Raw genomic sequence first — 21271 nt, forward strand, 5'->3', positions numbered from 1 at the left:
TTCTTTACTTAGCCACGGATGGCTGTCATTTCTTTTACACCCTTTTTTCCTCAGTGGAATATATTTGTTTTGAAAGTTGTAAAATAACTCCTTGAATGAACACCACTGTTCATGTACCGTCTTACCCTTCAATCTATTTTCCCAGTCCACTTTATAATCAATTCCGCTCTCATACCATTATAGTCTCCTTTATTCAAGCTCAGTACGCTTGTTTGAGAACCAACCTTCTCACCCTCTAATTGGATATGGAATGTAACCATGTTATGGTCACTCATTCCAAGGGGATCCTTAACTAGGACATTATTAATTAATCCTGGCTCATTACACAGGACCAGGTCCAAGGTTGCTTGCCCCTTTGTAGGATCAGTTACATACTGCTCAAGAAATCCATCCCTAATACACTCAATAAACTCTTGCTCAAGGCTGCCCTGCCCAATTTGATTTGTCCAGTTAATATGATAGTTAAAATCCCCCATAATTATAGCTGTTCCCTTATTACATGCCCCAACTATTTCCTGATTAATGCTTCTTCCAGCAGAGTTGCAACTATTTGGAGGCCTATATACTACGCCCACGAGTGTTTTTTTCCCCTTATTATTCCTTATCTCTACCCAAACTGTTTCATTATCCTGATCCTTTGTCCCAATATCATTTCTCTGTGTTACAGTGATTCCTTCCTTTATTAACAATAGCCACCCCACCTCCCCTTCCTTCCTGCCTGTCCTTCCTGATTGTTAAATACCCTGGCACATTTAATTCCCAGTCGTTGTCACCCTGCAGCCATGTTTCTGTAATGGCCACAAGATCATACCCATACGTAGTTATTTGTGCCGTTAACTCGTCCATTTTGTTACGAATGCTACGTGCATTCAGATAAAGAACTTTCAAATATGTTCTGTGACACTTAGTTCCTGCTTTTTCCTTTTTTAACACTTTACCTGTTACTCCATACCTTCTGTCCCTTCCTGACACGCTTTCCTCTGTCTCCCTGCTCAGGTTCCCAACCCCCTGCCACAGCTTTGATGCTGGGTTAATCGCCTTACGCCTTCTAGTTTTTATTTTATCTGTCGTGTCTAAAGTACACTTTCTTTCCGCTGCTCTACGCTTTTCCCTTTCATTTGTTCTTGAACAACTGTTTGTACTATTTGTATTGTAGATTTCTCCAGGGTCTTCCCCTCTCTTGCTGCTCTCAACTTTATTCCCTTCTGACTCCCCGCTCAGGTTCCCATCCCCCTGCCACTCTAGTTGAAACCTTCCCCAACAGCACTAGCAAACACCCCTGCGAGGACATTGGTCCCGGTCCTGCTCGGGTGTAACCCGTCACGCTTGTACAGGTCCCACCTTCCCCAGAACCGGTCCCAATGTCCCAGGAATCTAAATCCCTCCCTCCTACACCATCCCTGCAGCCACGCATTCATCCTGTCTATTCTCCTGTTCCTATACTCACTAGCACGTGGCACCGGTGGTAATCCTGAGATCACTACCTTTGAAGTCCTGCTTTTTAATTTATCTCCTAACTCCTTAAATTCACCTTGCAGGACCCCATCCCTTTTTTTACCTATTTCGTTGGTACCAATATGGACCACGACTACTGGCTGTTCACCCTCCCCCTCCAGAATGCCCTGCAGCCGCTCCGTGACATCCTTGACCCTAGCACCAGGGAGGCAACATACCATCCTGGAGTCACGTTTGCGGCCGCAGAAACGTCTATCTGTTCCCTTTACAATTGAATCCCCTATCACTATAGCCCTGCCACTCTTCTTCCTCCCCTCCTGTGCAGCAGAGCCACCCGTGGTGCCCCAAACCTGGCTCTTGCTGCTTTCCCCTGATAAGCCATCTCCCCCAACAGTATCCAAAGCAGAATATCTGTTTGAGAGGGAGATGGCTCCAGGGGACTCCTGCTCTACCTGCCTGGTCCTTTTACTTTGCCTGGCGGTCACCCATTTCCTTTCTGCCTGCGTAATCTTTACCTGCGGTGTGACCACCTCACTGAATGTGGGCCTCCATACTGACATGCGACAGGTACTAGAGTCACTTGAGGAAGTGGTCATGGCAGAACTTCCTGAGAACACTACCTCAGATCCAATGCAGAAACCTGGCCTAACTGCACTGCATGTAATAATGGTACCCTGGGAGGAGACCGAAGCAGGATCTCATGAACAGTCAGGTGTTAATGTAACAAAGATGACTGTTCAAACAAGGGCAGATACATAACGTTCTACTGGAATTCTTGATCCTTCCAAAAGAAAGAATACCATTCACAAAATGGTGGAGCGGGCAGGGAAGGTGTGGTCTCAGTCTGCCCAGGGAAGACAATAGCAGTTAAACCAGTTACAGTTCTTAATCAATATTCCAATCACAGGATTCCTGCCATGCAAGCAGAGGTACTGCTTGAGGGGCTTGACTTCCTTTGTGATTGATATCTTGGGAATGTAGAGCACTGAGTGTGGACACAAATAGGTGAGGTGGAGGTAGATCTATAATTAATAGGCAAGGATCCAGGCTACAGTGAACTCCCTCAGTAAAAGGAACTTTCAGACTCAAGGTCAGAGGCCTGACATGGAGATACTCCCAAAGCAAAGGGTATCAAAAGGGACCTCTGCCTAAGCACAAACCCAGGACCACATGATCTGATGATGGGAGTTGACAAAGGGCTCAGCTGTGTCAGGCAACATCTTTTTGAGGGACTGCCTCTGTCTGCATTGACCACAGTAAACCACTCAGCATCAAGTGGTTCTGTGGTATCACCCAAAGGTATGGATTGGTAAACCAGGGACAGGTCAGTGAATAGTTTGAATCAGGTTGCCTTAATCTACACATTCAGAGTATCAACTGAATATGCACTTTACCAAACCTCCAGGTAGGCTCGGGAGGGTAGCTCCAAAGCAGCCCCAGGCCTCTCCAGGGCCCATATCACTGAGATCAGCCAACAATGAACAACCTCTCCAGGTGTAGCAGACCCAAACAGATGGCTCGGAGATGCCAGACTTTTAGAGTTCCTCCTGGCTTGGATGTAACCATTTTGGATGGAATCCCAGCAAAGGTTGGTAATGAAGTGCATTGGACACTTAAAATAATCAGAGCATGCTCAGTGGATTTCATCTTATGTTTTCTTTTCTTATCAATCGTTTGTTGAAGAATAGTGGACATTCTCCAGAGTCAGACCAGTGGGTGCAAGTGGAAACTCCGAAACAGATTTGGCAAGTAAAGGTGTCATATTTCAAAGACAGATTCCTGAAGCATCTATTATGACCATCAGCAATGGTAAAGTCCCTACTAAATTTAGAGCAGTGTTTAAAGCTTTTCTGCTGGGTAATAGAGGACATAATGCTAAACAGTACCACATTTAATTGCAACCTTTAGTGTCAACCAGCATCAATCACTACAGATGTTGGTGGGTGTTGAGGCATCAACGGGACAACAGTACTGAATGATGCAGAACATTACTGGGCTGACAGGATAATTAACTGACACTGTCAGTTAGTCCACGGGTGTCAATCAGAACAGAAGGAGCTAAGCTAATAGCTAGCAACAGGTATCACCCAAATATCAGTGTCCATGAAAGTCAATGATAAAAAATAACAAAAAGAATGATAACAGCAAGTTGTAAAACTAACTATGCCACCTAATCTGTCCAGCAACCAAAAGTGTTGATTCACTTTCTTAGCATTCATGGAGTTGATGTATTGATTTTTCCTGATAAATATGGGTATGGGTACAGTAGCATAGTGATTATGTTACTGGACTAGTAATCCAGCGAACATGAGTTAAAATCTCACCATGGCAGTTTTGTTGTTATGATCTGGAATGCACTGCCTGAAAGGGTGGTGGAAGCAGATTCAATTGTAACTTTCAAAAAGGAATTGGATATGTACTTGAAAAGGAAAAATTTGCAGAGCTATGGGGAAAGAGCAGGGGAGTGGGACTAATTGGATAGCTCTTTCAAAGAGACAGCACAGACACGATGGGCTGAATGGCCTCCTACTGTGCTGCATGATTCTATGATAATGACCTGCTGGATGCACCTGCAAACTGTTAAATGGCTATATCCACAGTGACCTCCTGAAACCCTCCAGTGGCATAGAAATTGAGTGTCATGGCAGTCCGTACTGGTATGGTTTCAGGTCCTCTCCCAACAGGTGACACAACTCTCTGACGACCAGTAGACTGGAGCCTCCAGAGGCATTGTTCCTCACTAAGGTCCAGGAATGTCCATCGAGGTCTATAAACCCGCTCAGCTGGGAACCTCCGAATTAGTGTTCTCCTCCTCTTGACCTGCCTTACAGCTCTGCGTTCAAAAGAGCTTCCTCCTCATCGTCCTTCTCGAGATAGCACAAGTATAGAGGGATTCCAAAGAGGACCCCTGTTATGCAGCTTTGACAATCATCCACACTGCAGCGATAACTTTTGAGAGACACTATTCCTTTAATGTCTAAAATAGCATCAAAGGAATGAAGTCTCTCATTAACTATCAAGTCCCTCTTCTTCAGTATTCTTGCAAATTCAGGCCACACAGGGCTCAAAACACTTTGGTTTTGCTAGTGCCCTATTTTTATGTGAGCAATTTGTACACAACCTGCTGCATTAGGAAATCGGGTCATAGGTTGTCTGACATCATAAGCAGAACAAGAATGTTTCATTTGAATGCCTACACCACCTTCAAGCACAGTGCTACAGAAGCCTTCTCACTGAGGACAGGAACTTCATGGGTAGTTCAACAGGAGCTGAGACCTGGTTTTATGGGTCTCCATCCATATTTCTCGTGTGCTGCACCACCTGTTCAGAGAATTCTGGGTACTGTACCCTGGAAAATAGGCCCTATTAGCTCTTAACAGTGTACTTCTGTTATTATCAAATACTAAATGAAGCTGCTTGCAACTTTAGATTTAAATCTAGCTAAAATTTAAAAAACAATTCTGTTTCAATGACTGATAATTCCATGATACTTTATTAACTACCTCTCAAAGAGGTAAATCAAACGTCGTAATTCCAGTGTTTTTTTTTTATTCGTTCATGGGATGTGGGCATCGCTGGCAAGGCCAGCATTTATTGCCCATTCCTAATTGAGAAGGTGGTGATGAGCTGCCTTCTTGAACCGCTGCAGTCCATGTGGTGAAGGTTGTCCCACAGTGCTGTTAGGTAGGGAGTTCCAGGACTTTGACCCAGCGATGATGAAGGAACGGCGATATATTTCCAAGTCAGGATGGTGTGTGACTTGGAGGGGAACGTGCAGGTGGTGTTGTTCCCATGTGCCTGCTGCTTTTGTCCTTCTAGGTGGTAGAGGTCGTGGGTTTGGGAGGTGCTGTCAAAAAAGCCTTGGCGAGTTGAGGCAGTGCATCCCGTAGATGGTACACACTGCAGCCACAGTGCGCTGGTGGTGGAGGGAGTGAATGTTTAGGGTGGTGGATGGGGTGCCAATTAAGTGGGCTGCTTTGTCCTGGATGGTGTCGAGCTTCTTGAGTGTTGTTAGAGCTGCACTCATCCAGGCAAGTGGAGAGTATTCCATCACATTCCTGACTTGTGCCTTGTAGATGGTGGAAAGGGTTTGGGGAGTCAGGAGTTAAGTCACTCGCCACAGAATACCAGCCTCTGGCCTGCTCTTGTAGCCACAATATTTATGTGGCTGGTTCAGTTAAGTTTCTGGTCAATGTTGATGGTGGGGGATTCGGCGATGGTAGTGACGTTGAATGTCAAGGGGAGGTGGTTCGACTCTCTCTTGTTGGAGATGATTGTAAACAATTTTACAACACCAAGTTATAGTCCAGCAATTTTATTTTAAATTCACAAGCTTTCGGAGGCTACCTCCTTCCTCAGGTGAACGATGTGGAAATGAAATCCTCGAAATGAAATCGCATTTATAATTCACAGAACAATGCTTGGTGATTACAGACAGTTTTTTCAACTGCCCGTTGCCAAGGCAATCAGTGTGCAGACAGACAGGTGTTACCTGCAAGTTCTCAGAATATACAAATCACCAAAAAAAAACAACAAACAAAAAAAAAGAGATAGAGAGGTAGAAACATAGAAAAGACAGCAACTGACCCGTTATATTAAAAACAGATAACATTTGTTCGCTGGTGGGGTAACGTGTAGCGTGACATGAACCCAAGATCCCGGTTGAGGCCGTCCTCATGGGTGCGGAACTTGTTGGAGATGGTCATTGCCCGGCACTCGTCTGGCACGAATGCTACTTGCCACTTATCAGCCCAAGCCTGGATATTGTCCAGGTCTTGCTGCATGCGGACAAGGACTGCTTCATTATCTGAAGGGTTATGAATGGAACTGAACAATCATCAGCGAACATCCCCATTTCTGACCTTATGATGGAGGGAAGGTCATTGATGAAGCAGCTGAAGATGGTTGGGCCTAGGACACTGCCCTGAGGAACTCCTGCAACAATGTCCTGGGGCTGAGATGATTGGCCTCCAACAACCACTACCATCTTCTTTTGTGCTAGGTATGACTCCAGCCACTGGAGAGTTTTCCCCCTGATTCCCATTGACTTCAATTTTACTAGGGCTCCTTGGTACCACACTCGGTCAAATGCTGCCTTGATGTCAAGGGCAGTCACTCAACTCACCTCTGGAATTCAGCTCTTTTGTCCATGCTTGGACCAAGGCTGTAATGAGGTCTGAAGCTGAGTGGTCCTGGTGGAACCCAAACTGAGCCATTGGGGAGCAGGTTATTGGTGAGTAAGTGCTGCTTGATAGCACTGTCGACAACACCTTCCATCACTTTGCTGATGATTGAGAGTAGACTGATGCAGTGGTAATTGGCCGGATTGGATTTGTCCTGCTTTTTGTGGACAGGGCATACCTGGGCAATTTTCCACATTGTTGGGTAGATGCCAGTGTTGTAACTGTACTGGAACAGCTTGGCTAGAGGTGCGGCTAGTTCTGGAGCACAAGTCTTCAGCACTACAGCTGGGATGTTGTCAGAGCCCATAGCCAGTGCAATTTTCTCACTAAGACAATTAGCCTTTGATGTAATAATAGAGTTCCCTGTGAAACTGTGATTATTCAGTACAACAGAAAGGTTGAAATGTATTGAAAGCTCGAGGCAAATGAATCTACTGTACTGTCTCCATTCTACTCAAGGATCAGATACTGTAAGCTTCATGAAACATGCCATATACAATATGTAACCAGATCCTCCCAGACATTGTAAGCTGTCTTAATGCCTGATATTGTGTGCAGACAAACCACATAAGACAGTTCCTGGATGGAGTCCTAGGAGTCTATAAATATGCCATTTTAAATTATTGTTATTGATCAACAGCATTCTAAATTAGAAATGGAAACAAATTTATGCACCAATATCATCTGTGAATTATGGACCCTGGCATTTCAACTGCACAACACTACCAGTAATTAATGTAATTGAACAAAATGAGTGTGCAACTATTCTACCATTTAGTGTATACATCCATGAGTTATTATAATGCATGCAAAACAAAATGTTGGACATAGCTAAACAGATTAATGTTGCAAATATATTTTAAGCTTAACCTATATGTAGAAATGCATATTTTAACAAAAATTTGAGTCCCTTTTTATAATCTCATTATTTTATGATTATGAAAACCCAGAAAAAAGAGATAAAATTGTTAACCCTATATTTGCTTCACGTATCAAATGGCTGTAGACAGAATAATCCCAGCCTTCAAATGCAGTAAAAGATGTGAAAATGTTGCCAGAATCCATAGCCCATTGTAAGGTAAACCATAACTAATGTCTAACTAGGAATGCATAAAGTTTCTGGTTTAGTCATTACTGTTGTATAAAGAAAGCTTTCCGCTTTGCTTTACAGTCCTTCTCAACTGTGCATTTCCATGCAAAATCTCACCAGAAAGAAATTCAGTCACCTAAATGGATCCACTACAATGATAGTAAGCAGAAAAAAGAAGAAAAACTTTCATTTATATAGGAAGAACCACAGAAGTGATTTGTCTAGCAATGAGGTTCAGAACTTAAGATCATCGTATATGGATCAGGATGTATGATGAAATGTTTACTCACTTCAAATGAAGCTTGTAGTCATGGAAATGAAAATTGAATTAAGTGAATCAGTCATTATCAAGTCACACAGGCATACTTAGTCTAATGTCTAAAGTGAGTAGTTTGCAGGAAATCCATTCTGGGAGTTTGATGTACGTTGATGTAGTTTAGTTTAGCCACAAATTAGCTGTCAACAATCGACAGAATTATTGGGTATAGTTAGTAAATTGAATTCTCATTTAATGGAAAATAAAAAGACAGCCACATGGAAAGCCATGGTGGAAAGGGCAGCTAGACTGAAAATAGGACTTATTGTTTTTTTCAAAATGGTGGCTTCCTGGCCATTATATGTCTGAATGGAGAAGCAAGTCTGGCTACCTACATAGCACAATAACTGGGATGGAATGTGCTAGACCATCTGCTACAAAGCTGGTGGATTTCAATGCACGTGAGATGAAAAGGAAACAAAAGGGGCTTAAGAGGATTTTCTGAAAGGTTAAAGTAAATGTCCTGTTAATAGACTTGTACTAGGTGTGAAATACAGACATGCAATATAAATCCTGTAAAGAGAAGCAAAGGCAGACAGGTAGAGGTCTACATCAGTAATGATGAGGCATTCTATCAAGTGGGGCAAGGAGATCTAGAGTCATTTTTACAAACCTTCATAAGCAAAAAGGATTACTCTTGGGGAAATAATATTCAAAGGCAAAAAGTGCAACATTGACTAAAATTAAAATAAAAAGTACTGAAAATCCACTTTGTGTCCATCAACATCTGTAAAGAGGAAATATAGGTTCAGGTTTCACGAGCTTTGATAAAGGATATACACCCAAAATGTTAACCCACCATTTTTCTTTACAGATGCTTATGCACCTGCTGCATATTTCTAGCATTTCAGATTTCCAGTATTTGCAGTTTATTTTTCTTTTTATCACAACACTAACTAACCTTGTAAAAAGCAAAATACTGTGGGTACTGGAAATCTGAAACAAAAACACATAAGGCTGTAAACACAGATCAAGTCAGCGTTTTGGGTGCAGTCCCTTCTTCAGAACTGAAACATAATAGACAAACAGGAAAATTAATACAATCCGAAAAAGGGGAGAATACTTATATATATTTTATTTTTTATATATATTTTATTTTTTATGTATACATTTCCCACCCTGCCATTATTCTGTCTGTATTAATATTCCTGTCTGCCTCTTATGTTTCAACTCCAAAGAAGGATCCGCATACAAAATATTAACTTGTCTGTTCTCTCCACAGATACTGACTGACTTGCTCTCTGCTGCCAGCATTTACCAACTAATCTTCATTGTGCAAGCTTATAAACCAAGGAATGAAACATCACAGAAAACAACAGAGAGCACAAACCGAGAAGGTGCAGCCACAATGAGAGGTCAGGTGGACAGTGGCTGCTATGGCTTCCTGCTCTCCTTCCCTTTTTAAATCTGGTATCTCTTTTGTGCTTTGATTTTTTGCTTATTTACTGTTATTTTGTAGTCTGTTCTGTAATTTATTTTAATCTGATGAATTAGCCCTTCTGTAACTGTTTTCCTGTTGTGCATTTTCTACTGATAGTGAAAGTCATAAGTAAAACAGAATTTTTAACAAAACATTTGCTCTGACATTTTACATAATCCTATTAACATTATCAGTGGTCCACCTATTGGTCCGACACACCCACTGCAAGTTATCACTTACCAATTTTTGTGACTCAAATTTGAATGTCTCAGTATTAGCTATTCAGTGTGGCACTGAACAAATTAATCCTCCTTTTGTTTCCTTTTCATTTCTTGTACATTAGAATCCACCAGCCAATTAGCTTCTGGTTTAGATCATGTACTCAAACACTGGAGTGAGGCTTAGAACCCACAGTCTTCTGACTCAGAAGTGAGAGTACCACCACTAAGCCAAGCTAAACTTCCAGAAAATAAAAAATATATCTGCATTTATAGATGCTACAGTTTGGCTCACTTACGATTACCTCAGATTTTGCCAAAAAGTTTCATTATATGCACCACAATTGTATTCAGCAATCAGTTGCCATAAAATTCTTGCCTCCTTTTCCATACCACAGTAATTTATCAAATAACCCATTTGATTCCACTGATCAAAATTACTTCAAAATACTCCAGCCATCACTGGGGATTGTCTCAGGTTTATTACAGCCACAAATAGCCAGAAATTATTACTCCCTTTGTTGAGGAAGGACTCTGTTCAAATTTAAATAATGAATCAAATAATTAGAACAGAAAATCTAAATGTGTAATTGAGTGTTTTGAATGTAAAAATGCTGGTTCTCTTCTGTCAGATTAAGCTGTTGTAGGCCCTCTAATGCTTAATAAAATATTATTGGGTTGTGGAACCTATCTAGTACTGCAGTTTCACGTGGATAATAGAAAGGATGGTTTATAGTTATCATTTTAACGAGAATACAAAAAGGCTTCTTTATTCCCCATCAGAAAACACATTTTCACAGACATATAAAAGGGTGTACATATACAATTAATCCCTCCCTCACCACATATTGCTAGTACTTTTGGGACTATGATGAACAAAATGAATGCCTATTTCTATCATACATGTAAAATACATCCACAGTCCTCAAACACCTTTCTAGTGAGTAACAAGTCTGAAAAATTGCGTAATCAGGTGCTTGTAAATAGCTAAAATGTCGCTAACCAGTGGAAAACAAGAGTTAAAACAGGTATTTGTTTAGACAACAGAGCCAAAATCATTGACGGTTACATTTTATTACCATACACTCTATTAGCCAATCTCCCATGATGTTGCTCAGGAGTTACACTGTTTCTAAGAATGGGAGCATCATACCACGTACTGCTCAATGTATTATTCAATTCCTAAGGTAGAACTGTATGTATCCAGTGTGTTCCTTTAACGCTACATGGTCTAATTATCGTGAAGAGGCATAGTTTGAGGTCAATTAGAGGCTAATTACTCGTAAGCAGATGCTGAAGTGAATCAGACGGTATGCTCTATTGCTCAGGAAGTTTCTCTGAAACCAGCACGAAATGACTGTTTTCTTTCTCTGTATTTATACCTTTTTATGTGCGACACAGAAATGTGTTTGTCTGATAAAGTATGATACCTGAAGTATGATGGATATGTTTTATATATATTTTCTTATTCATTAAAACTGTTAATTAATAACATCAAATAGTAATAACCATTTGACACTCATGGATGTTGCCTCTTTGTTGCCAAATTTTCTGTAATGATGTTGGATAAGAAAAGGTAATTAGCTATTTGTAAAGACTATGGGGATTAAATTCATTAAGCCCTGAATCCGGGCGAGGGCATCGCGGTGCGCGATTAACCCACGCCCGATGGTTCCAATGCAGGCAGCACGAATCGTTTGTGCTGCCTGGTCACTTACCTCATTGAAGTGCAGCATAGAGGCCTAGCCATAATGTCTGCACCAGGTCCGCACTTCTCACCAGCAGGGGAGACCCAAATATCGCGTGATTTGCTTGCACCTCTTAAAGGCAGCCTGCACCTCTTCTTTGCAAAAAATAAGATACAGGTCCACATGGAGTCTGAACAGAGATCAGACATCGCACGCGTAATACACAGATGCAGGTTCCATCCCTATGTTTACAAACTGTTGAGTTATGTTAAAACATTGAATAAAGGTTGCGCACTACTAAAACCCATATCCTCCAATCTGCACGCCAGACTTCACCAATCTGCCGATCTGAGCTTGTACCAGGCCTGCAAGAAAGCATGCATCAAGGTTCTCTGATGATGCACTGGAGACCTTGGTGCAAGAGGTGGACAGAAGGAGGGACATTCCATATCCACAGGGCGGGGATAACATGCCCTCCAGATACATGCTCAAGAGGCAGTGGGAGGCAGTTGGGGACGCAGTCAATGCCAGGTGAATAGCACCATGAACATGGATGCAGTGCAGGAAGGAGTTCAATGCTTTGACACGGGCAAGGTGAGTGAGGTCAACTGTCAAGTGGCATCTCCTACCAACTGTACCACGAGCCACATCCACTGCTCCATGCACTACACCCACCCCCCCACCATTGCCCACCTACCAACAAACTCTTTCAATCAGTGCTCAACTCTTCCAATCAGATGTTTCCTCTCACCCTCACACATTACCACTGTTGCAAGCCGCACACCCACAACTCATAGGTCACACACGCTGGCAGCTTTTCAACCATGACGGGCACATCGCCCAGACTCCTGCAGGACACTCACCGACTCATTTCTCGCTTTCTTGCAGGAGACGGTGGCGCATAACATGAGGCAGCAAGTGGCAGTGGCATTTAGCTTCTCGAGCCTGTTCCGTCATTCAATGAGATCATGGTTGATCTGTGACCCAAATCCATATACCCAACTTAGCCCCATATCCCTTAATGCCCTTGGTTCACAGAAATCTATCAATCTCAGATTTAACATTAACAATTGAGCTAGCATCAACTTCCGTTTGCAGAAGAGTGTTCCAAACTTCTACCATCCTTGCATGTAGAAGCATTTCCTAACTTCACTCCTGCAAGTCCTGGCTATAAATGTTGGGCCATGTCCCCTCGTCCTAGTATTCAAAACAGGAGACCTCCAGAAACAGGTACTAATGCATCAGCAGCCAAAAGCAATAATCCATCAACTAACCTGTAAATCCTGTATGGTCCCTTTAAATAGCGCTGGTGGGGGGTCCTCCAGGCCATCTAAGACATGTTCAGGTGTTCGTAGTTCAGACAATGTGTTGAGTGGAGCATTAAGTGCCAAAATGGTGACTATGCCTTTAAATCAGCGTTTCACACTGATCCAATGCATTTTCTCCTTACTTTACATGCTGCCGCATTCATTATCTGCGTGTGTGCGAAACCCTTTACCAAAATGGCATCCAGCGCACATCTGCGCACATTCCAGACACCATTTTGGAACTTTGGGAGGCCATGTAGCGCCAATACAACAGGCGCTACACGACCGAATTTCTTGCCCAACTTTTCATACATTGAGGAAACGGTAATATCTATATAAAAGTCAAAATTCTTGGTTTATACTTATATCTTATGATTTCACTCTCCAGAATCAGACAATAAATGAGTTTTTACCCTAATTAATGCAACTGTATAAACAAATCTTATGTAAGCAGTGATTTGGTTTTGGACCGTAAATGGAAACAATAGTCAGGACAGGTGTTTAGTATTTCTCTGTTTATCTGTCTCTGTAAGCTTCTGTCTTTCTCAGTTTGATTCACTTTCTAAAGTATAAAAGTTAATGGGGACGTAATTCGACTTGGGCGGGGATGCAAACCGGCGGTATCACATCTCGAATTCCAGTTCCACTGAAGTCAATAGGACGTATAATAGGCAGCAGATGTGAAGCCGCCCATTTTGCATCCCCGCCCAAGTCGAATTTCACCCTCAGTGGGTTTTACTTGAAACTTTAACTGAAAACCTTCTTAAATTCACCATCCAGTTTCTGTTCAAGTAATTTTTAAAAACACACAGCTGGTATATTGTCATACATAAAGATATAAATTATTTTTTTCACTGAGAAAAATAAGTAGATTGTTTTGGAATTTGAAGATAAACAAAGGCAAACACAGGTGTGCAATCAATGCTCTCTGTATTTGAAGTGATCTTTAGCTGTTTCTGTTTGTTTCTCCCTCTCCCCCCCTCTCTCTAACAGCCTCTTTGTAGTTAAAAGGCAATTATTATCTTACTTGAATGAAGCATTTGAAATTTGTCCTCTACCTTTTTTCAACGAATTTGGAAAAACAACCAAATTGATCGTTAAAGGCTAAAAAGAAACACTCTTCCGGCTGGCTGACAAAATCCAATTGATACATCCTGGGAAACTGAAAATAGTGCACACACTCAGCCTGCAGCAACTCCCTTCAGCAGAAAGATTGATAGCTTTGGGCAAAAATATCAAGTCAATGGCCAGGCTTTTGAGTAAGGCTGAAGCTTTCAAGTAAAAACATTAATGAAGTTACTCAGACACAGAAAACAATTTTTTGGTTAGGTTTATTCACGTTATTGTGAAATGTGTAATTTCTCATGTCTTTATTATGTTAGAAACCTTATTTTGAATCCACATTTCAGTTTGTGAAAAGGAAAAAAGGCAGACAGAAGATTGTTGAAAGAGGATTTTGAGCAATTCATTCAGATTCTTTATTTAACTGATTGGCAGAGTTTTCTGACTTTGAGTTTTGATTTGTCTCTGATTTACGAATATGAAATTTAACCCAAATTTGCATATGATTAATCTATGCCAAGTGTGCCACCAGTGTGTGCTGCAGGAAATGTGATTGGAAGTGCATACAGACTCATTACTTTATATCAATGATATGTATAGATATAGGTATTCATTGATTAGAGTCAGTCTTGGCTCACTCGTAGCACTGTTTTCTCTGAGTGAGAAGATCAAGCTTCATTCCAGAGAATTAAGCATGTAAGCTAGGCTGACACTTCAGTGCAGTACTGAGGAAGTGCTTTCTTTCAAATGAGTTGTTAAACCAAGCCCTACATGCCTGTTTTAGGTGGATATAAAAGGTTCCATGACAATATTCGAAGAAGAGTAAGGGAGTTCTTCTGAGCCAATATTTATTCTTCAACCAACATCACTAAAACAGATTATCTGGTCATTATCTCAATGCTGTTTATGGGACCTTGCTGTGCACAAATTGACTAATGTAAGGAGTCTTACAACACCAGGTTATAGTCCAACAGATTTATTTAAAATCACAAGCTTTCGGAGGCTTCCTCCTTTGTCAGGTGAGTGTGACAAAGGAGGAAGCCTCCGAAAGCTTGTGATTTTAAATAAATCTGTTGGACTATAACCTGGTGTTGTAAGACTCCTTACATTTGTCCACCCCAGTCCATCACCGGCATCTCCACATCACAAATTGACTGGCACGTTTCCCAACATCACAAAAGTTAATACACTTCAAAAGATAATCAGTTCTTTGTGAAGTTTTCATTAATCATGCAATTTCAATTTCTGGCAATGAATTGTGCCTGGTATGGCTAACTGTACCACAACATAGCATGAACATTCTAAGCTGCAATCTACATCAGGACCTATTCCTCTGGAATTATGCCAGGCACAGAATTGGAGCACTTAATACTCTGTCACATAGCCAGGGAGAACAGGAGGCCAGGACCTGAAGCCACTATTGCCAGATTTCCTAAGAGCTTGTCAGGTTGAGCCCAACAGCGGCAATGAAGGCACACCATGCTTCAGGCCCAAAGAAAAAAGCCTATGCTGAACAGTAAGAACCCCGCAGCAGAGCAGCATGCAAATCCTAGGTTTCTAAGAGTGGGACAGACCCCGTAGCAGCAGCAATGTCTACCAAATGGCTTATGAGAGCTGCATTATCCATTGGGCATGAAGGACAGAAAGAAATCAACAGAGCATGCTTTGTGTGAAATTTTACATGTTGCTTTATTGCATTCTATGAATGAGCCCTAGATGCAGAGCTTTTAGTTATAAACACTTTAATCCAACTAGTGTAGCTGTGCATTTAAGAAAGTTATCCCTGCCTCTGCATTAAGCGGTGAGGATCAAAACTGTCCAGCTACAGGATAAAGAATAATTTATTAACAAAGTGGAGCTGTACTTGTCATTTCACGACTCCGTACAGATTTTATTGCACCTCAAATACACCCTATGAATGTAGTCATTTGTAATAACATTTTTAAAATAAACAATAGTGTATATATATATATATAATGCACATAATTTAGAATGTGTAGGGGTTTCATGTGCACTGTGACATCAGAGCATAAGTTGACAATTATGTTTTCCATCTGACTGTCATTAACGAAATATATGCAAAGAAGATATGAGAAAGTGATATATCCAGATAGTCTGTACTGAAAATAGGAACTCCGCAACAAAGCAGTATATTAAGGCATAGATACTGAGAATGAAGGTCTAGTAGAATGAGTGATAGTTCATTCTTATGAGTAACCTTCAGTAAACAGAGGGGCTCTAATCTGCCATCTTCCTTCTTATATCAAATGTTTTCTAAATAATATTTTACATGATTTTTGTTGTTTCTATAATCAGATTAATTTTAATGACAATATCATGAATGTAGCATTATTTTTACACATTGAGACAGTTAATAAAATTATGTCAAGGCAAATAGGATTCATCTAGCTAAGTGTGTTATGATATCCCATTAGATGGTATGTTTCAGTCAACACTGTTTTTTTTAACTGTATCTATGACAATAATCTATCTTCTTGTGTTCATTAGTATTAACACCTGTTCTTGGTGGTTTTGGGAAATGCTTTCAATTCCATCTTGTTGTGGAACATACTGTAGTGCTACACCTTGAGATGAAAATAATAACTCATTTGCAAACAGTATGGATCCCTCAGGCATGTCTGAGACTGTCCCTAACCATAATTATCCCAATTGGAAATGCAAATTTCACTATGTCCAAGTCCAGATTTTTCTTGCTTGCTTTAGCCTCATACTGGAAGTGATCCGGTGATTTACTTCGTGGGGTTAGGGCAATAGCCTCATAGAGTAGTTGAAACAGTCAACTTGAATATGCCCTTGAATCTGGATTGGAAATAGAATCCCTGTTGAGTACTAATCTGTCTGTATGGAATGGCTTTAACTGATCTGACACGAGCAAAATAAAGGTATTTGAAAAGTAGATATAAATAGTAATCTTGGCTCTTCATGTGCCTGCACTACAGGTTCCATGTGCAGCTAATAAAATTAGAATCTATCTTTAAACTTTAAAAAAAGTTGATATATGTGAAATGCAGCTGTAGTGAAACCTGTCTCAAGAGACTACTTGCACAGTATGATTACCTGGCTATAGTGACCAATATCAGTATCAATGCTAACATAATGATTCTGACTTAAGCCTGTATTAAAAGACCATCTGCCTAAAAAAAACTTTTAGAATCCCATTGAAGACAATGGGATTCACACTAAATTCCAAAAGTGGCTATTACAGAGAGTATCACTGTATGGTGTGATATTTGAAAACAAGTAAAATTTGCAGAAAAGTGATGAATATGCACAAATATTTTCTAACTTACACTGGAAATACAGAGTAATATTGGTCCAAAAGAAACTCAAAGCAATTTTCTGTTTGTTTTTGTTTTTTTATTATTAGTCATGCTGCTTTGCCACAATATTTAATTCTCAATGTAGTTCCAATAAACCGGCCCTCTGGGATTAACAGGAAGCAAGCAGGGTAATTTCCTGCCCTTTTAAAAGAACACTGGATGCCAGATCCCCTCTGGCATTAGTCTGCATGCATAACTAGATAATTTTAAAATATGCATTGTGTGACCTACCTGCTTTATGCTTGATTAGAATTCATATTATTTCGTAATACTTAATCTAAAAAAGGAAATGACTGAATACACTCCCATGCTTATCGCACATTTCCTAGATACCAAGTGCATGTGAAGTATTCATTTAATTTTAATTCATTGGTTACATCTCCAGACTGTATGAAACCACCTCAATCCATTTAAAATATAAATGGTTCTGACAGTTAATGTCTTTAAATTCTTACCCTGTATATTATATAGTATTTTTTTAAAACTTTGATACGTGTCAAAGCTGTGAACATTTTCTCACTAAAAGGAGTTTAATTTTAAAATTTGGTGTTAAAAAGCTACCATTATAGGAAGAGAGATACATAGTTCAGTTCTATAAAAAATATACCGAATGCGTTTGATTCTGAAAAAGTAAAAAGATTGCTCAAGCCAAGTTACTGCACTGTGTTAAATACCTTCCTCTGACTGCGAATTTAATAAGACTTTTCGATTAGTTGCGTCCTTAAACCTCATACTGAGCCGAAGACAATGGATATTGCGTTAAAATATGTTTTCAGATTTACCGCCTAACAATAAAATGAACAAGTACTTGAAGCTTTACCTTGAGCCTTTCAGATACTCCGTCGTTGAAGCTGATTGTGAATTCAGCTATTTTCGGTACCCGCAGCTTCCCTTTGTTCTTTTGATCCGACTGGAATTCGGTTCTCGTTTTCACCACAACCTATGAAACATGAAAATCAGGGCGTGTCGGGTCCTTTAACCTGTAAGGTTAGTCACCATGTAACAATTATCGAAAATATTTAATTGAATATAAATATGACGTTATGCCATTGTAGAAAGGCACAGCGCATTATAATATATTCTGCAAAATCATCTTTAATCCACACCCTCCTACCCCACCCCATTCCCTTCTGCAGGCGCATTCTTCCAATGTTTATTCATTGGTGTCAGCACCTAATAACCTAATGCGCTGTTTCAGTCGATTTACATTAATCTTTACTTAACTTTTGATTGACCCGTAGCAACCCTGGAAAAATTGAACAGGTCTGTGGCTACTCGGAACAGTTAAATAGCCAAAATAAATTCTCGCGGATTTTTTTTTCTACGTATTCTGAATTTGTTGATATCAAAATAAAGTACAACTATTCAAGAAACAATACGTTTGGCTCAAATGCTGCGTGTGTGTTTGTAGTGTCACTGAAGCGGACGTATTGTTTCAGCTTTACCGGTGAGTTGACTGAAGTAGCCCATACCTTGTCTGGAGCAGGGAACTGCAGATGATTCACATCTAAGGGTGTGATCAAGGGGACGGTGTGAAAATTATCATCACTACAAGATTGTTTGGTATTTTTTTCATTCAAGTTACTCCCCAGCTTCACCATTATTCACGAGGATGGCTGCTTAACGTGCTTTCCAAAACCTGCAACAACAAAAGAGAGGGGGACAGCGTTTTGACACAGGAAAGAACTGAGTTGGTTCCTTCAGGAAAAAAAATCTTCCAAGAACGTCTCCTTTTTAATCCACGCTGTGAATTCAGTACAATACCATCCTCTTTTGGATTTGCCAAGAACGAGGTTGGAATACTAATGGGCCTTTTCCGTGTTCATACAGTGATGAATCCCAAAGCGATTTATAAAGCACCATATGTTAAATAAAACAATATAATTTAACCATCACAGTCACCGCAACATCACAGATGTATCCCAGACTCTAAACTGAAAGGTTTCAGCCGCTGTAAAAAATAACACTTTAACAAGATAGGGATATTATATCAATATAGACATCAGGATTATGTGCCTTTGAATATTAATAGAATCTCAATAGCGAAAAAAAGAATGCACTATTTTCCGCTCCCCGTATAATATTTACTAAGTAAACTGGAAAGCAGCATTCGCATTTCGTTTCTGGGGAGCTGCATTCCATGCAATGACTGCATTGTTATCGATACATCGCCTTAAAGATTAGACGTTAATATTACTTACACCTTGAGGAATTGTTAAGAATTACATTTCAAATAGGATTGAAAGGTGAAAAAAACACGCATGCCTCCCCTTTCCCAAAGTAATAAAAAACACGCATAAAGTGGATGACCGTATCCCATAGCCATTTTCTGTTGTCCTTGGTGCCATACTATCAGCACCTGCTCTATTCTGGCGACCACGGTGTATCATTTAAAATCATACTTGCCTAATTTGCAACACGACGACTATTAATCACAAATAAAAATGCTATTGTTCTGCAATAGATCAACGCTAACCGTTACACTGTATTTTAACGCGAATTAACTTATTACTCAAACACCTCACACGTTGGATATGCCAATCGAATATTCTCTTTTTGGAGATACGTGACGTCCGTTGAAAACCGGACCGTCCGAAGTACGTACGAGAAAATGAGTAAAGTGGTTTTACTGGCATGCTCCTTTGATGTATACTTACAGAATAGGTGGTTTTACCTTTACAAATAGCACCTGATGTCACAAGATGGCGTTTGGTAAGGGAGGATTTTGCAGTAGATTCTGACCAGAGAGCGCTCCTGCCGCAGACTGAGCAGGTTTGGTGCTGAAAGTGAAAGCTCCGTGCGCTGCGGGACACTGACGTCCAACCCAGAGCCCTTAATGCTCCACTCTGCATTGTACAAACAACGCCGCCTACAGCATTTACTAGCAAAACTCTGGTAGTAGATATATCTAAACAATTACAGTCTTTTTTTGAAATCACAATATTTTAAAATTGTAGGTTGGTGAGAGTATCCAATTCCTTAAATGTTCAAAAGAAAACTTTTCTAAATTGTCACGGTGTGTTGTTTCAGGATAATTGCAGCGATTGTTTTGGGGATATTAAACAATTAGAAAAAAGTCGAGGGAAATAGAGGTTTAGTGAAGTAAGAAAAATAACCAAAATAATAAACTGAGGCAAAATGTGGTAAATAAACTCTAAATCCCCAAATAACTACGTGTGCATCATCATCAATTTCTTTTTTGAGACTGACTTACAGCCTCAACCAGTTGTAAGCGGATCAAGATATCTCTTTCAGAGGGTATATAATGGCAACTAATAGTAGTTCGCCTAAGTGAAGGCTTGACTAAAATTCAGCAGCGACCCGGAAACCAGTGAATAATGAGATCTAACCAAGTTTTACTTTTGGCCAACCACTAGCCCTGTTTTAAACATAGAACTGCATCTCCCCTCCCTCTTTTCAAAATGTGAAAGAGATACCAAAAGTTTATATAGCTACACATACGTCCACTTTTGACATACTTATATGTCTAAGGATGTGGAGTCCTTAGTTATCAGTGTTTACAATGCATACTCCTCCTCAGCAAACATCAGAACTGAAGCCACAATCCTACCCTGCCTTGACCCTGTCTAATTTTGGATTTTTGTCTCGATCACTCTGTGGTTGTAAAGTTAGCTTACCCTGCGAGAAGTTTACCATTTTTCAGTTATAAAATCAAAAAAGAAAAATTTTGCATTTTATATATGTCAATTTCAGATCTGTATGAGGCACTTAACTAGGTTTAAGCTTTTATATAAACTTGTGACTAGCATAAACTAATTTGGCACGACATAGACATCTGCAATTTTCATTTGACCATCTGTACGAAGAATATCTGAAATTCCAAGCAATGCATTGACGACTTAGTGTTTAACCGGCAGAGAGATCAACTCTTCATCAGGAGCACATTAAGTTAGCCCCAAATCTTCTTGTGGACAGGTTTTATTGTGCATGTAATCATCTGGAAAGAAATTGCCTTTTAAGGTGGTTGTCTTCAGGTGGAAGCTTGATGTTTTGAATAGAAACACAAATCAGTTGTGCAGCCCAGTGCCAAATTTTTATTTGAATGTAGTGCCTGGAAACAATAAATCACTGCGTCTAAATTTACATTTATTGTAAAAACAGACTCATCAATGACAACATTCTCATTAAAAATTGTTAATAATTGCTCTTCTGAGCACAAATAACTTTTTT

General features: G+C 40.2%; 1 protein-coding gene across 3 annotated transcripts in view; it reads right to left on the reverse strand.

Moving 5' to 3' along the window:
• Positions 1-18681, reverse strand: part of nsg2 (neuronal vesicle trafficking associated 2) — a 90811-nt gene extending 72130 nt beyond the window's left edge. The window contains exons 1-2 of one of the 3 annotated variants that reach the window (XM_067995849.1): positions 18553-18681; positions 17919-18020 (exon numbers count right to left, since the gene is read on the reverse strand). In XM_067995849.1, coding sequence (XP_067851950.1) covers positions 17919-18020; positions 18553-18681 — 231 coding nt within the window. Of the gene's footprint in view, positions 1-17900; positions 18021-18552 lie in introns of all 3 variants that reach the window. The other 2 variants (XM_067995847.1, XM_067995850.1) reach the window with 2 other exon arrangements.
• Positions 18682-21271: the final 2590 nt, after the last annotated feature.

Source organism: Heptranchias perlo, chromosome 14 (genome assembly GCF_035084215.1).
Source record: "Heptranchias perlo isolate sHepPer1 chromosome 14, sHepPer1.hap1, whole genome shotgun sequence".
In the NCBI taxonomy this organism is placed as follows: domain Eukaryota; kingdom Metazoa; phylum Chordata; class Chondrichthyes; order Hexanchiformes; family Hexanchidae; genus Heptranchias; species Heptranchias perlo.